Source organism: Trichechus manatus, unplaced genomic scaffold (genome assembly GCF_000243295.1).
Source record: "Trichechus manatus latirostris isolate Lorelei unplaced genomic scaffold, TriManLat1.0 scaffold00022, whole genome shotgun sequence".
NCBI classification, from domain to species: domain Eukaryota; kingdom Metazoa; phylum Chordata; class Mammalia; order Sirenia; family Trichechidae; genus Trichechus; species Trichechus manatus.
Window position 1 is genome coordinate 8,220,024 of NW_004443958.1, and position 17,356 is coordinate 8,237,379.

A 17,356-nucleotide genomic window follows, 5' to 3' on the forward strand; every position below is an offset into this window, starting at 1 on the left:
ATTTCTAGTCTAATGTTCTTCCCAAAGCAGGGTTGGGCTGTAAATCTGAAAGCACTGAGAATGAACATCATATGGTGGACAGTTATGTAGATGTCTCTGTAAATATCAAGTCTCAAATGAAATGCCTTATGAACAGATATAAAGTGCTTGTGAACATGACCTTGGGCAAGTTTCTTCACCACTATATTGAATGCTGTCAATTCACGTTTTCTCACTTGAATGAAAACTATATTTTTCTCTTGTGGATGTTGAAGGAGCTGGATTACAATGATTTCCAAGGTTTTTTCCTTCTCTAAGCATTTACTGTTTCAATTTATATTGCATATTATGGTTCGTTTGAGAGGAAATGAAGTTTTTAAAAGAGAGGGCTAAACTTTCATATGGGAGACAAACTTATCAGGAATAGTTTTAAAGAGGAAGATGACACAATGGCTCTGGCATTTATGAGGTCCAGTTTTTCATTTAAAAAAATTTTATGGACAAACATGCTCTCTACTCTGTTGGAGCTTACAACTGAGTAGGGATGGTAGTTCTTTAATCTGATGATCACACGAACTCTGATGCATGCCTCAAAGGAAATGTACAGGGAGCAGTGAGATGGCCTAATCAGTAGAGACCTGACAAGAACTGAGATGCAACAGGTAAGCAGTTAAGTAGGCATAAGGAGTGGAAGGGTGGCAGGGAGGGATGGGGAGAGCATTCCAGTTGAGTGGATGGCATATTCAAAGGCCCTGTGGTAGAAGGCATATAACTGAAAGAAGACCAGGGTGACTGGAGCACACAGAGGAAAAAGGTGAGAGTGGTCTAAACAGGGTAGGGGCCTGGATCATACATCTATTATACGCCATGTTAAGGATTTTGATCTTTATCCCCCAAAGCAATGAGAAGACACTGAAATGTGTTTTCAACAGGGCCTGGACTTAGAATGATTTTAAAAGGTCATTCTAATTGCTAGGTCTGAATTTAGGTACTTGAGGTTGGATTGAGGACGAGTGTAGATGCTTAGTATAGTCCAGTAAAGAAACCACTGTAGTTATCTAGATTAAAGGTATTGGTATTTTAGATTAAGGTATGCTGGTGCCAGAGATGGGAAGGACTGGATGTGGAAGATGGAGGTGTCAAGGACGATGTCTTCTGGCTGCAGGGTGGAAGCACTCACTAGAGCAGGACCAGGTTTGGGAGGAAGAATAAGAGTTTACTTTTGGGTTTGTTGAGTTTGAAGTGTTTTGAGATGTCCATGTGGATAGAAAGGTCTGGAGGTGGGTGGAGCAGAGGCCTGGTCAGAGGATATAAATTTGTGAATCTTTGGGTCATGGATGGCAAATGAAGCCATGGGTATGAAAGAACTCAACTGGGGGACTATAGAATGAGAAAAGAAGGGATTTGGGGACTGAATTTCAAGGAATTCTAGCATGTAAAGCCCAGGAAGGTGAGAAGGAACCAACCAAAAAAGTAGCTGAAAAGGAGGTCGACCAGAGGGACAGGAGGGAAACAGTACAGTGTGATGTCTCTCTAGCGGAGCAGAGTGGTCAATAGTCTCTAATGCTATTGATGTCAGCCAAAATGAGGACTCAAAAAATGCCCATTATATGGATGCAAGAGAGACTGTTCATGGCCCCAGTGGGAGCCATTTTGGAGGTTTGGTGAGGACAGAAGCCAGAGGAATTGAGGAACGTCTGGGAAGGCAGTTGTGAAGGAGATTGTAGAGGAGTGACTTCCATAGTCTACTTATTAGCTCAGTGATTTGGGAAATGGAATGATACCTTTAAAAGAAATACTAGCCCTTTTAGAAAGGTAGGGTGGGAACAAGTGGAGTGGAGTAAATTGTAATTCATTTTCAAGGTGGCAAAAATGTGTGATGTCTGCTAATGTAGAGTTTTGGATTGCATTTCTAGTTTGGTCTAACTTCTGGGAGAAAATACGTTCTATTCCAGACCTTCTTCTTGGAAATGACATTTGTAAAAGCACATGACAGCCACATTTCTCTGCCTGACAACTTTGCTGTGATACCTTGCAGAAGCCTATGCTGTAGGATTTCGGATGAGCTATTTTCTTTTTGTGTAGGCTTGTTTTATGTGTTTATTACCCTTTCTTTCTCCCAGGCTGATGAGCCCCGAAAACACACTTCTGCAGTCCAGGGAGGAGGAAGGAGTCAAGTACGAGCGTACCTTCATGGCATCTGAATTCCTGGATTGGCTGGTTCAGGAAGGTGAGGCCACCACAAGGCAGGAGGCAGAGCAGCTTTGCAACCGGCTTATGGAGCACGGCATCATACAGCATGGTAAGTGTATCGGTCAGCTTTTGCTGATGTAACAACCCCCAAATCTTGTAGCTTACAACAACACATGCTTATTTGTCCCTCATGGGTCTGTAAGTCAGCTGCAGATTTACCTGGGCTCAGCTTGGCTTGCCTCCAAGCTGGGGTCAAGTTCAAGTCTGTCCATGGTTTCTCATCCTGGGATACAGGCTAAAGGAACAGCCAGTCTCTAGGATATGTTGTTTTCACAGATGAGGGCAGAAGTTAAAGAGGGCAGGCAGATTTTTGGGGTGCCTCAAAAAGCTGCTCTGGTGTGGTGTAACATCACAACCTCCCATATCCAATTAGCCAAAGCAAGTCATACATCATCAATGGACTTGGCAAATATATGCCTCCCACAAGGTGGGAGAACGAAAATCTGATGAACCATAGGACAAGCTACTACCACAAAAAATCAGTCTAAAGAAGCTTCATAAAACTTGTACTTTCTTTATAGGGCTGAATTATCATGAAGCAATATAAACCTATTGGTTAAAAACTGTAAAAAAATTACTCCAAAACAGTGGTGTGAAAGAACAACAAATGTTTACTGTCTCACACGGTTTCAGTGGATCAGGAATTTGGGAGAGGCTTAGCTGGGCAATTCTGGTTTGGAGTCTCTCATGAGATTACAGTCAAGATATTGGTCTGGGCTGCAGAGTCAGAATCAACTTGATGGCAATGGATTTGTGAAGACTTGACAGGCTAGACCCTTCTAAGATGGGTCATTCACATGCCTAACAAGGTGCCAGCTGTGAGCAGGCAGCTTCAGTCCATCACCATAGGACTACTTGAGAGTCCTCATGACATGGAAGCTGGCTTCTCTCAGAATAAATGATCCAAGAGAGTGCAGGTATTGTATGGGTTACAAGGTTGGCCGTACTCAGTGTGGGAGGGGACTACAGAAGGGCATGAATACCAGGATGCAAGGATCATTGGAGCCATCTTGGAGGATGGCCATCACAGGCTATCACAAGAACATAGACTCTGGAATCTCAACTCCAACAGTTATTAGCTGTTTCTCTCTTTCGTCTGTGAATTGATGATAACCTTATAGGGTGCTTGAAGGTGTAAATAAGGTACATATAAAGCACTTGGCTCTGTGCCCTGCTCTTAGTAAGTGCTCAGTCACCTTATTAATATAGCTTCAAGGTGTAGGTAGGAACAGTGAGGAAAGGGCTGGGACTCAGGTAGGCATTTGTGTCTAAGAGTCAGTATGAAAGGTAATCCTTGAACCGTTCTTGCTTTCAGCTTCCCTCGTATCCAGGCCTAGGATTTCTAGCCCAAGGTTAGGAAGATAAGGATGGAATGAAAGAGATGAAAGAAACTTTAGAAATTAACTGGAGCAGTGTTTTCCAAACTGTGACCCTTTGGTGGGTCATGAAATGAATTTAGAGGGCCATTTCCAGCATTTAAAAAAAAATTTTAAACTAGATTCTGTTACCATTGAGAAGATGCCAGCTCATAGCAACTCTATAGTAGAACTACCCCATAGGGTTTCCAAGGCTATAAATTCTTTATGGAAGCAGACTGCCACATCTTTCTCCTGCAGAGTGGCTGGTGGATTCAAACCGCAAACCTTTCAGTTAGCCTACTGCTTAACTACTGCACCACCAGGGCTCCTTTAAATTAGACTAGACCCTTATTAAACACAGTGTAGTCCATGGACCTACCCGCACTGTCACCTAGGAGCGTGTTAGAAATGCAAAACCTCCAACCCTACTTAAGTCCTGTCAAATCCAGATCTACATTTTAACAAGATCCCCGAGTGATTTGAATGTACATTAAATTTTGAGAGGCACTAGACTAGATTAACTGGAAGAGAAAATATTAGAGCATACTTTATGTAGTAAGAGTATTATTTAGTAAAATGTTTGTCATGGATTGAATTGTGTCCCCCAAAAATATCTGTCAACTTGGCTGGGTCATGATTCCCAGTATTATATGATTGTGTACCATTTTGTGATCTGATGTGATTTCCTTATGTTCAATCACTATGACATAATAAGATGGATTAGTGGCAGTTATATTGATGAGGTATACAAGATTGGATAGCGTCTTAAGCTAATCTCTTTTGAGACATAAAAGAGAGAAGCGAACACAGACACATGGGAACCTCATACCACTAAGAAAGCAATGCCAGGAGCAGAGCACGTCCTTTGGACCTGAGTTTCCTCCACAGAGAAGCTCCCAAACCAAGGGAAGACTGATGACATGGACCTTCCTCCAGAGCCGACAGAGAAAGCATTCCCCTGGAGCTGATGCCCTGAATTTGGACTACTAGACTATGAGAGAATAAATTTCTCTTTGTTAAAGCCGTCCACTTGTGGTATTTCTGTTAGAGCAGTACTAGATGACTGAAGACAGTGTTTATTTCAGTTGTAAGTACAGTATATAAAGATATATACATATGCATGGGTGTGTCAGGTTGCAACATAAAACTGTTCTTACTACTGTGGATTCTGGTCATATATTTTGAAAGCCACTGATCCAGAGGCATTGGTTGGAGTGGCACTCAAGCCTCTTCAGTGTTTTACAAGGTGTGTTCAACTGTGCGGTGCTGCCACACTTGAACTCACGACTGTTTATTGATGACCCCATGTGTCTCGGGGGCTGGGCTAAGATCATAGAGGGTGGGGGGATGAATAGAAGAATATAGTGCCTGGTTTGGACCCTGGCCTTAAACAGCCTGTAGTCTTGTTGTAAGATACTACAGAAGCAATTAGAGAACAATAGCTGATGCATTGTATATTTTATTAACTTACATGACATGCCAGACACTGTTCTAGTCATTTTATACATATGAACTTATTTAATCCTCTTAAACACTATGAAGCAAGTATTCTTATTATCTCAATTTTACAGGTAAGGAAACTAAGGCACCAGTAGGTTAAGTAATGGGTCTGAGGCGCTCAGGTAGTAATGTTCAAATGGATTCTGCTAATAAGCGTGAAATTGGAGTTGATTGGAGTGACTAAGGTTTTCCACAGTGAGAAAGGCCCTGTTTGGGGTAGAGTTGGTTCTATTACTTTTGCTCCAGAGAAAGTCAGGTGAATCCAAGTTCAAGGAGAAAATCAGCCTTTATATGACAGTCTACTGACTCATACAGTACATTCCTGGACTTCAGAGAGAAGATTGACAATGATATGAATTGCTTCTAAATGATCTCCAAGGACTGAGTAATTAATTACACCCTAGTTATACTGTAATTTTGTAATACTATAAACATATATGCCATAAAAGTGTAATGTAAAGGATACATTAAAGGCATAAGCAAATCTTAACCACAGAAGGATGCTTTCCATGGTTTTAGGAGGATTGAATATTCTGTATATAGAAGCTATGGTTGTCAAGCGAATTCCAGTTTCCCAGCCCAGAAATTCATTGCTAGATCACAGGTTCTTATGTTGAGTAGCTTTAGGCCAACCTATCTGTGTACGTTAGAGTTAATGATAAATAACTTCAGTGTCCTTAGCAAATCTCTGAAAGGTCTTGTTAATATTTAATTTCATAGATTAAACATTAGAGAAATTCAGCCTTTAGGCTTTGAGCAGAAGGTTTCTGGATAAAAATGTTCCCTAAATTGAAAACAGTAGGTGTAAAAATCAGACCTGCTTATGAAATCCTAACCAGCTTCATTTATGAATGGTGAAGGATGGGCTATAATCAAGACAGAACTCGTTAGAGAATAGTTAACTTGCATGCATATTTATGTGTATGTGTGTAGGTGCGTGTATATGTGTGATTTATACAAATGTATGTATGTATGCTGATCACATATGTACATATTTATCTAGCTCTTTCATTTATTGAAGCTTACTGTGTACCAGACACTGGGCTAAATATTTTACAGGTTTTAATATATTGTGTATTTAATATGTACATAAGCTTCACATATATAATTTATATATTATATATATAATATCATTGAATCTTCACAGCAGTTCTATAACATAGGTATTACTACAGTTTTACAGTGAAGAAGCCTGAGGTTGAAAGCCTTTAAGATATTTTCCCAAGCTCACATAGGTATTGGATAGCTACTAGGCGTTGTGCTTTTGAAGGGTGTTTGCCTTGAGCTGGATGCATCTCATTGGGTTGTGGTTGTCTGCACAGTGGAATGAGCACAGAATTTGGAGGGAGACACGCTGGATTCAGATCCCAGCTCTTCTGTCTACTAAGCTGAGTGACCATGGCTGAGTCTCTTAACCCTCCCCTTCCCTCAGATTTTTACATTTATATGAGTCACATTATATACCTCAGAGAGTTTTTTTGGAGAGCCCATGACCGCTCACGTGTTTGGTGCTTTACTAGGGCTCAACATATAGCTGTACTCACGGCTCAGATTTGTTACAGTGAAAGGATACACAGCACGATTGGCAGGGGGAAAAGACATCAGGCGGAGTCTGGAGGAACCCAGGTACTAGCTTTTTATGTTCTTCCTTGCAGGAGGAGCCACATGGAACTCTCTCCTCCTTCTAGCGGCAAAGTGCAATAACGTGTGTGATTTTTCTGCCTAGGGAAGCTCTTGACTTGAGTCTCAGAATTCAAGGTTTTTATTGGGGGCTGGTCACACAGGGGAAACCCTGGTGGTGTAGTGGTTCAGTGCTACGGCTGCTAACCAAAAGGTCAGCATGTTCGAATCCACCAGGTGCTCCTTGGAAACTCTATGGGGCAGTTCTACTCTGCCCTATAGGGTCACTATGAGTTGGAATCGACTTGACGGCAGTGGGTTTGTTTTTTTTTTGTGGGTGCAGGGGGTGCGGTCACATGGGCACTCTCTCTGCCTGCTAGGCCAGCCAGGATATTCCAGACTCTTAGAAGGAAAGCAGGTGCTTTCCATAAATCAAACTGTACAAACAATCTAGGCAGACTGGTTCTGCAGAATTCAGCACCCCACGCGGGCAAAACAGCCTTATCAGTTAGTAACTAAGGAACATTCCAAAAGCCATGTTCCCAGATGCTAGCTGTGGGCCAGCCTCACGACCACAAGCAGGCTCTTCTGCATCAGGGCTGCTGTGTTAACTCTGTCCGGCGTAGACATGTTGTGAGGTTTAAATGATGTTGCCAAAAGCTTTTTAGCACAGTGTCTACTGTTACAGCCCTCAAATGCAAGCTTTTGCACGTGATCCAGTCAAGTCTAAACAACAGTTAAAATTAATAGAGTCCCTTCTATATGACAGGCGCTGTTCTAAGCACTCTACTTGTTTACTCATTTATTCCTCTCAACAGCTCTATGAGTTAGCCTAATTGTTCCTATTTTTTAGATGAGGCTTACGTAACTTGCTGAAGACAAGAGCTAGTATGCCAAGTGTTAGATTCAGGACTCAAACCAAGGCAGTCTGATTTTAGAGCTCGTGCTCTTAACCACTAAAGAAGACTGGGTGCTAATTGTAAGCCCAGTATACAAGGAAAACAATTCTTAACTTTTACTGCATCAGCTCACACAGCCTGGCAAGTACTGAAACTTTAAAAATTGTTATTAGCCCATAAAATCTACAAGATTCCCTTTCCCCCAAAGACTGACCCAGATACCTTGATTTTTGTGTAACCTTTGCAAATGGGACGAACAGTTGTTCTTTATTCACTTAAAATATCTGCCCCAGGCAGTGGTGCTGGGAGTCTCGCAGATGTGGCGGCGCCATACTCTCAGCTGGCAGCTGCGCAGGCAGCAGCGGCACAGCGCACACCGCCCACGGCGCTTTAGCAGCAGTTAACAGCGGCTGCTGCAGAAGCAGCAGAGGCACCCCCGCCGCCACAGCCCCTGTGCTGGGGCAGCCACCCTCGCTCCCTCTCTTCGCCAGCACGTGGCTGATCCGCTGACTGAAGAACAGATTGCTAAATTCAAGGAAACTTTCCCCCTATTCGATAAAGATGATGGCACCGTCACCACAAAGGAACTTGGAACTGTCATGAAGTCACTGGGTCAGAACCCAACAGAAGCTGAGTTACAGGATACGATCAACAAAGTGGACGCTGATGGTAATGGCACCGTTGACTTCCCAGAACTTTTGACTATGATGGCTAGAAGAATGAAAGACAGCCAAGAGGAAACCCATGAGAGGCATTCCGAGTCTTGACGAGGATGGCAATGGTTATAGCAGTGCGGCAGAACTACATCACGTCATGACAAACTTAGAAGAAATACTAACAGATGACAAAGTAGATGAAATGGTCAGAGAAGCAGACATTGATGGTGATGGACCAAGTCAGCTGTGAGGAATTCGTACAGATGATGACTGCAAGATTGAAGACCTACTTTCAACTCCTTCTGCCTCAGCCAAAAAAACCAACCAACCCATTGCTGTCAGTCATTCCTACTAATGACAACACTATAGGACAAGTTGAACTGTCCCCATAGGGTTTCCAGGGAGGGGCTGGTGGATTTGAACTGCCAACCTTTTGGTTAGCAGCCGCAGCTCTTAACCACTGTGCCACCAGGGCTCCTGTTCCCTACCATCCCCCCACCTCAAGAATCAAATTGAATCTTTTGCTTACCTCTTGCAAAAAAAACAAAAGTTCATGTATTCATTCTGTGTCTATATAGCAAAACTGAATGTCAAAAGTGCCTTCTGTCCACACATACACACAAAATCTGCATGTATTGGTTGGTGGTCCTATCCCCTAAGGATCAAGCTACACATCAGTTTTATACTTATACTACCTTAATGATAAGGAAACAATTAGTGGACTCCTTTAAGTTCCATTTGCTAATAATTAATACACTGTTTGGGTGGCTAGTTTTTCATGAATGCAGCTTGACGATTGAGCAGTCAGGCATTTGTATTAAACATGAAAAAACAAATTCAAAACCTGTTCAGATAGGTTCTAGTTCAATCTGTTAGTATAAATTGTCACAGCTGGTTTACCGAAAACAAACACATTTGAAATTGGTTTACCTCCGAATGACGTGCAGAGAAATGGGTGAGGGATAACCTGGTGAGATGTAGCCCCACCGTAGGATGGTCCTCTTGTACTCCCATCTGCTCTGACCCATGGCAACGGAGACACAGCCTGGTGGCATGCCTGCCTGTGTATGCTGGTCTACCATCTACAGTGTGCTAGAGTGACACAGGTGTCAGTCTGTCACCGTCCACACAAACTTTTAAAAAAGAAACCTTTACCAAGGAGCATCTTTGGACTGTTTTAAAAACCTTCTGAACTGTGACTTGGAGCCTGCAGAGTAGGCTGTGGCTGTGGACTTCAGCACAACCATCAACACTGCAGTTCAAGAAATTAGAATTTACGTCCATTCCAAGCTATAAATTCCAAGTCGTAAAATTCCGTTCACTTAAAAGATCAACCCCACCTCCTTTAGCTGCTATCCGGTTGTCTTACCCTTAAATGGAGGGAGATGAAAACCAGATAATCACACGGGTAAATTGCTCTCAGCTGCAGCAGCTGACCCTGGATAATCAGGTTACTGCTGCTGTGTCCAGGTGTATAATTTCCTCTTTGAAAGATTTAATCAGAGCACTTCAACAATCTCAACACTTCGTAAAGCTCTCTTTCTTTTTCTTTTGTGTAAAAAATACATCTCTATAACACTTCGCAGTACACAAACCAGTGTCACATATATTCGCTGTTGAATCCTCCCAGCTGCTGGCGGGTAGTTGTGATTATCCCATCCTCCCATTGAGGACAGGCACTGAGGCATTCTTTCTGATGGTCATGAAGAGAGAACTTGACATCAGCTGCAAAGGAGGCTGGATGCCAGACCCAGGTGGGAATGACTTCCTCTCTCCAGTGGTTAAGATCACTGACGGAGTACAGCCTAAGCCTGGGATTGCATTACCAGCTGCCATCGAGGCCACTCCAACTCATGGCGCCCCCATGTGTGTCAGATAAAACTAGGCTCCATAGAGTTTTCAGTGGCTGACTTCTCAGTGGTAGATTGCTGGGTCTTTCTTCCAAGGTGCCTCTGGGTGGACTCAAACTGTCAACTTTTCAGTTAACAGCTGAGCACGTTAACAGTTTACACCACCAAAGGACTCCAAGCCTAGGCCAGTGTACTCAGAATGAAAGAATGAATGAAAGTACTGGTGATTGGGGCTAAAGGCAAGATTGCCACTTTCGCAAAATCCTGTGTCTGCCTACCCTTGCTTGTCTTCCTTCCCATCCTCTCTATCAGTGCTCTCCTACTCACGTTCTCTTGCTGTTTGCATTTCATGACTTCTTGCCACCAGAAAAATAGAGGAAATTTTTCATTACAGATGGTATCTTGTATCTTAGTGTAGGAATGATAGCTGACATAAAGCTAATTCCCAAAATGTGAATATAACTCATATCCCGAGTTTCCCACTTCATTCTGACACTAGCCACCCATGTGGCACTTTGTCTCTCTGACCCTAAGCACCCAGAGTTAGGTCTCCACAAGTTAGGACTCTGCCCTTCCAGCCCCTACCCAATAGGCAAATGCCAGCCTCTCTGCTGGTTCTCACTGCCCACAGTGGGTTAGATGATTCTGTAGAATGACTCACAGAACTCACGCAAACTATTACCTATACTTAGAGTTACTCATTTATTATAACCAGAAAGGATACAAGCATACAGACTCATCAAGCAAGGTCTGGGAGGGGTCCTGGCACCAGGAGGCTTCCATTGTCCCAAGGAACATGCTACATGCTCTCCTGGGCATAGATGTCCTCACCAATCCATGAGGCCCCAAAAGGGAGAGAAAGGCCTAGTGTTCCCTAGTCACTGGGACCTCAGTGAATATGCATGGCTTGGGAGTTATGACAGTCCAAGCAATGAATATGCATGACTGCATCATGCTCCCCCTCCCTTCCGGAGTTTAGTTTGCCAGGTATGGGGCCTGTGTAGGAGCCCTGGTGGCACAGTGGTTAAGAGCTCAGCTGCTAACCAAAAGGTCAGCAGTTCAAATACACCAGCCGTTCCTTGGAAACTGTGGAGCAGTTTTACTATGTCCTATAAGGTTGCTATGAGTTGGAATGGACTCGATGGCAGTAGGTTTGTTTGGTTTTTGTTTGGGGACTGTGTAGCCTCTACTTGCCCGACTATTTTGGAAAACAAAGACATCTTGATTGCTAGGGTTATTTTCAGAAACCAGAGTCAAATGGCCAAACCAAGTTCTTCATCCCACACTAAGCCTTTCTTTACCCTTAACTTCAATGTAAGTGCCTCAGGGACAAGGAATTTGCTTTTTTTCATCTCTGTATCCCAGTGACTTGACCTTATATATTAGCTACTCAGCAAAAACATGTTGATGAACAAGTGACACTAACTACCACTTAGTGAGGACTTGCCATTTGCCAGGCACGATGCTGCGTGTTTATGTCACCTAAAACCAAAAAACCAAACCCGTTGCCATCGAGTCAGTTCCCACACATAGCAACCCTAGAGGATAGAGTAGAACTTCCCCATAGAGTTTCCGAGGAGCAGCTGGTGGATTCAAACTGCCAGCCTTTTGGTTAGCAGCCATATCACTTAACCACTGTGCCACCAGGGCTCCTCTTTAAATATAAGCCACCCAAATCATCACTTAACTTTAATGATATGACATAGCTAGCTGATAGTTAAAGGAAACACTGTAAAACCAGGCTGCCTAAAGAAGAGGAACTGGAGAAGCTCTGGGGATCCAGGCACCAGGGACTGAAGGACAATCCCTTCCAGCTACCTACATCCCATGTTTTCCAAGCAGTTGCTCTCTCTAGATGCTGATACCCTAGAGAAAGACTCTGATTGGCTGAGCCTGGGTCACATACCCAACTCTTGACCTTGGGTGGGCAGGACCTTGACTGACAACATCACCAAGCAAGCATGCTATGGGGGAGGACTTGTTCCACCAAAGGAAAATGGGAGTTCTGCTACCAAGGGGGAATGAGTGCTGGTCAGGCAAAAATAACGGATAGGTTCTTTAATACTGTTAGTGCATTTCATCCTCACAAGAACTCTATGCACTTGGTATTGTTATCCCTATTTTTTCACGTGAGGACATTGAGGCATTCATAACTGGTGTAATTGTTCCTAGCCCCTAAATGTCAAATATGTTAAAAAAAAAAAAAAAAAAAACTGGGTGGCATGTTTTTTCAATCTACTTTCAACATTTAATATTTCAAGTGCACTCTTATCAGCCTCTATAATCTAATGCAGTTTTTTTCCCCTCCTTTACTTTCCCAATTAAGAATTTCTGGGAATTTATCCACTGTACTCTCTGATATGCTTTTGACTTTTTCTTTCTTCCCACTTTTTATTATAACTGAATCCAAAATGGGAGGAGAAATAGACGCAGCCACAGCGCTGTTGCAGTATAAACGTAAGAGAATAAGGTTGCTTGATAAAGTCCAGCACTAAAACATTGGCACACAGCGTAGTGTTGATTTTGGTTAAAGGAAAACAGATCCGTAGCAGGCCTTAACTTTTCAGAAAGTATGAAGGGAATGAAAGATGCCTTGTGTAATTTTCCGAAAGAAGAGTGCTAGGGTACATATGCACAAAGAACAGAGGTTTCCTCTTTTGTCAACAGTGTTATAACTGCAAATACTTCTTTATTTGTAGTTAGAGCACTGTAAATAAACTATGATTTTTCTCACTGTGCAGAAACTGATCCTCTGATTAAACCAGGAGCCCTGTTGGTGCAACGGTTAAGCTCTCAGCTGCTAACCAAAAGGTTGGTAGTTAACCCACCCAACAGCTCTGTGGGAGAAAGACCTAGCGATCTGCTCCTGTAAATAATACAGCCTAGAAAATCCTGTGGAGTGGTTCTTCTTATCACACAGTGTCACTATGAGTCAAAATCGATCCTACAGCACCTAACATCAACAGATTCAAATCATGTTTGGCTTGGAAGATTGATGACATCAAGGATGCAGACACCATCCATCTGCTCTGCCATTCTTAGTCTACCTCAGGCGTTGTGTCTGCACTCAAGGCAAGAAGACAGTGGAAAGGCACAGCGATAAACTGCAAAGAGCTGTCTCCTAACAAGGCTTTGCTCTTTATTTGGGAAGGTTGTCCATCTACCTACATCCCACAGGCCAGAAATGTGTTATCTGGTCACCCCTTGCTGGAAGGCAGTTGGTGACTCAAATGTTTTTAACTGGGCACACTGTTACCCTGAACAGAATTATGAAGGAAGATAAGAGAGATAATGGGATTTGGACAATCAGCTAGCAATGTCAGCCACGGGGACAATTGTCTTTTTCATTAAGTAATTAAGCCGCCTTCCCTGTGAAACCTGGGCTTCCACAGCACAGCTTTCCTTCCTGAGTCCGCACACAGAGTTCCTCATAGCACTAAGCTAGATTTGGAAGTAGATTGCTATCCCAATGCTGATTTCTTAATTTTGACAAATATACCATGGTTATGTTAACATTAAGTAACGCTGGGTGAAGGGTGTCTGAAACTCTCTGTACTATCTTTGCAACTTCTCTATAAATCTAAAATTATTCCAAAATATAAAGTTTATTTAAAAAAAGAGTAGGTGGTAGTGCCCAGCTACCATTACAAAACATTTTGATCGAAGATTCTATGAGTGAATCCAGATCAAAAAGGGAAAATGCAGAACAGAATTTGAAATTCTCATAGAATCCAGACGTTCTGGAGCCATGAAGGCTGGATAAACCCCTGAAACTATTGCCCTGAGATAATCTTTAAACCTTAAGCCAAAAATAGCCCCTAAATTCTTCTTAAAACTAAACAATAGTTTAGCTTAATTAGTAAAAAATGTCTGCTAAGAATTATCTTAGGTGAAAGGAAGGGCAGCAAACACTACAGGGGAAGTCAGCACAACTGGACTAAACCAAAGCTAAGAAGTTTCTTGAATACAGTCAAACACTTCGAGGGACAGAGTAGCAGGGGTGGGGGTCTGGGGACCATGCTTTCAGGGGACATCTAGGTCAATTGGCATAATAAAGTTTATTAAGAAAATGTTCCTACTTTGGTGAGCAGTGTCTGGGGTCTTCAAAGCTTGCAAGCGGCCGTCTAAGATGCATCAACTGGTCCTAACCACCTGGAGTAAAGGAGAATGAAGAACAACAAAGACACAAGGAAAGTATTAGCCCAGGAGACAGAAAGGGCCACATAAACTAGAGACTGCATCAGCCTGAGACCCGAAGAACTAGATGGTGCCCGGCTACCACCAGTGACCGCCCTGACAGAGAACATAACAGAGAGTCCCTGATGGAGCAGGAGAAAGGTGGGGTTCAGAACTCAGATTCTAGTAAGAAGATCAGACTTAATTGTCTGACTGAAACTGGAAGAACCCCGCAAAGCATGGCTCCTGGATTCTCTATCAGCCCAGAACTAGAACAATTTCTGAGGCCAGCTCTTCAGAGAAAGATAGGACTGGACTGTGGGACATAAAATGATACTCGTGAAGAGTGTGCTTCTTAGCTTAGCCTCTGTCCAGAGGTGAGATGAGAAGGCAGAGAGAGTTAGGAGCTGGTTGAATGGACGTGGAAAATTGGGGGTGGAAAGGAGGAGTGTGCAGGGGAGAGCAGTTACGGTCACAGAACAACATATGTATAAATTTTTGTATAAGAGACTAACTTGAAATGTAAACTTTCACTTAAACTACAATAATAAACAAAACAAAACAAAATGTCTGCCTTGAGCATTATGCTTTTTTTAAAGAATTATCTATGTGGGATCAAAACAGCAACTCAAAAGATTAAATAGGAACCTTAGAGGGTAATGAGTTTATCTTAATTGGGGGGAGGAACAACTCAGAAAAGGAGGATGAGAATGGTTGCACAACTCAAAGAATGTAATCAAAGTCACTGATTATAGAAACTGTTGAATTTTTTTTATTGTACTTTAGCTGAAGGTTTACAGAACAAACTAGCTTCTCATTAAACAGTTAACCACACATATTGTTTTTATGACATTGTAACAACCCCACCACATGTCAATACTCTTCCTTCTCGACCTTGGGTTCCCTATTACCAGCTTTCCTGTCCCCTCCTTGCCCCTGGGCTGGTGTGCCCCTTTAGTCTTGTTTTGTTTTATGAGTCTGTCTAATCTTTGGCTAAAAGGTGAACCTCAGGAGCGACTACATTACTGAACTAAAAGGGTGTCCAGGGGCCATACTTTTAGGGTTTCTCCAGTCTCTGTCAGGCTAGTAAGTCTGATCTCTTTTTTGTGAGTTAGAATTTTGTTCTACGCTTTTCTCCAGCTCTGTCCAGGACCCTCTATTGTGATCCCTGTCAGAGCAGTCAGTGGTGGTAGCTGGACACCATCTAGTTGTACTGGACTGAGTCTGGTGGAGGCCGTGGTAGTCGTGGTCCATTAGTCCTTTGGACTAATTTTTCCCTTGCGTCTTTAGTTTTCTTCATTCTTCCTTGCTCTGGAAGGAGTGAGACCAGTGGATATCTTAGATGGCCACTCACAGGCTTTTAAGACCCCAGACGCTACTCACCAAAGTAGGATATAGAACATTTTCTTTATAAACTGTGTTATGCCAGTTGAGCTAGATGTTCCCCGAGACCATGGTCCCCACAGCCATCAGCCTAGTAATTCGGTCTCTCAGGGAGTTTGGATGTGTCTGTGGAGCTTCCATGACCATGCCTTGTACAGGTTGTGCTGGATTCCCCAGTATTGTGTACTGTCTTACCGTTCATCAAAGTTACCACTTATCTATTGTTTATTTAGTTTTTCCATCCCCATCCCTCCCCTCCCTTGTAACCATCAAAGCTATTTCTTTTTGTTTGTGTGTAAACCTATTCATGACTTTTTATACTAGTGGTCTCATGCAGTATTTGTCCTTTTGTGATTGACTTATTTCACTCAGCATGATGCCCTCCAGCTTCATCCATGTTGTGAGATGCTTCACAGATTCATCATTGTTCTTTATCATTATGTAGTACTCCATTGCGTGTACGTACCATAGTTTGTTTATCCATTCACCTGTTGATGGGCATCTAGGTTGTTTCCATCTTTTTGCTATTGTGAACAATGCTGCAGTGAACATGGGTGTGCATGTCTATTCATGTGACGGCTCTTATTTCTCTAGGATATATTCCTAGGAGTGGGATTGCTGGATCATATAGTATTTCTATTTCTAGCTTTCTAACGAAGTGCCGTATCATTTTCCAAAATGGTTGTGCAATTTTGCATCCCCACCAGCAATGTATAAGAGTTCCAGTCTCCTCACAGCCTCTCCAACATTTGTTATTTTCTGTTTTTTTGCTTCCTGCGAGTAATGCTGGTGTAAGATGGTATCTCATTGTGGTTTTGATTTGCATGTCTCTAATGGCTAGTGATCTCCAGTATTTCCTCGTGTGTCTGTTAGCCACTTGAATGTCTTCGGTGAAGTGTCTGTTCATTTCCTTTGCCCATTTTTTAACTGGATTATTTGTCTTTTTGTTGTAGAGGTGTTGGATTTTCCTGTAGATTTTAGAGATTAGACCGTTGTCAGATTTTTGATAGCCAAAATGTTTTTAGCAGTCTGTAGGTTCTCTTTTTACTCTTTTGATGAAGTCTTTTGATGAGCATAGTGTTTAATTTTTCAAAGATGCCAGTTATCTAGCTTATCTTCTAGAGTTTGTGTGTTGTTGGTTATGGTTTGTATCCTATTAATGCCGTGTATTAGGGCCATTTTGGCCAGGGCTTTTTTTTGTTGGGAGTTTTTTTTAAATTACCTTTCAATCTCTTCTGTTGTTATGGGTCTGTTCAGATTTTCAACATCATTTTGGTTTGGGTAGGTAGTGTGTTTCTAGAAATTTGTCCTTTTCCTCTAGGTTTTCAAATTTGTTGGAGTATATTTTTTCATAATACTCTTGTTATGATCCTTTTTGTTTCTGTTGGATCTGTTGTAATGTCCCCCATTTCATTTCTTGTTTGGGTTACTTGTGTTCTCTCCTGTTTTTCTTTTGTCGGTCTGGCCGGTGATTTGTCGATTTTGTTGATCCTTTCAAAGAAACAACTTTTGGTTTTATTGATTCTTTCTATTGTTTTTCTGTTCTCTGTTTCATTTATTTCTGCTCTGATCTTTATTATTTCCTTTCTTCTTGTGGTTGTGGGTTTCTTTTGCTGTTCTCTTCCTATTTGTTCAAGTGTATAGCTAATGTTTTGATTTTGTCCCTTTCTTCTTTTTTGATG

General features: G+C 42.3%; 1 protein-coding gene and 1 pseudogene across 1 annotated transcript in view; both read left to right on the top strand.

Moving 5' to 3' along the window:
* The window catches only part of DEPTOR (DEP domain containing MTOR interacting protein), a 161,359-nt gene that overhangs the window by 83,359 nt on the left and 60,644 nt on the right, over positions 1 to 17,356 (top strand). Inside the window, exon 4 of the mRNA XM_004372975.3 lies at positions 2,103 to 2,281. Within this exon, the coding sequence (XP_004373032.1) occupies positions 2,103 to 2,281 (179 nt within the window). The remainder of the gene's footprint in view (positions 1 to 2,102; positions 2,282 to 17,356) is intronic.
* LOC105756093 (calmodulin-like) lies at positions 7,257 to 8,657 on the top strand (annotated as a pseudogene).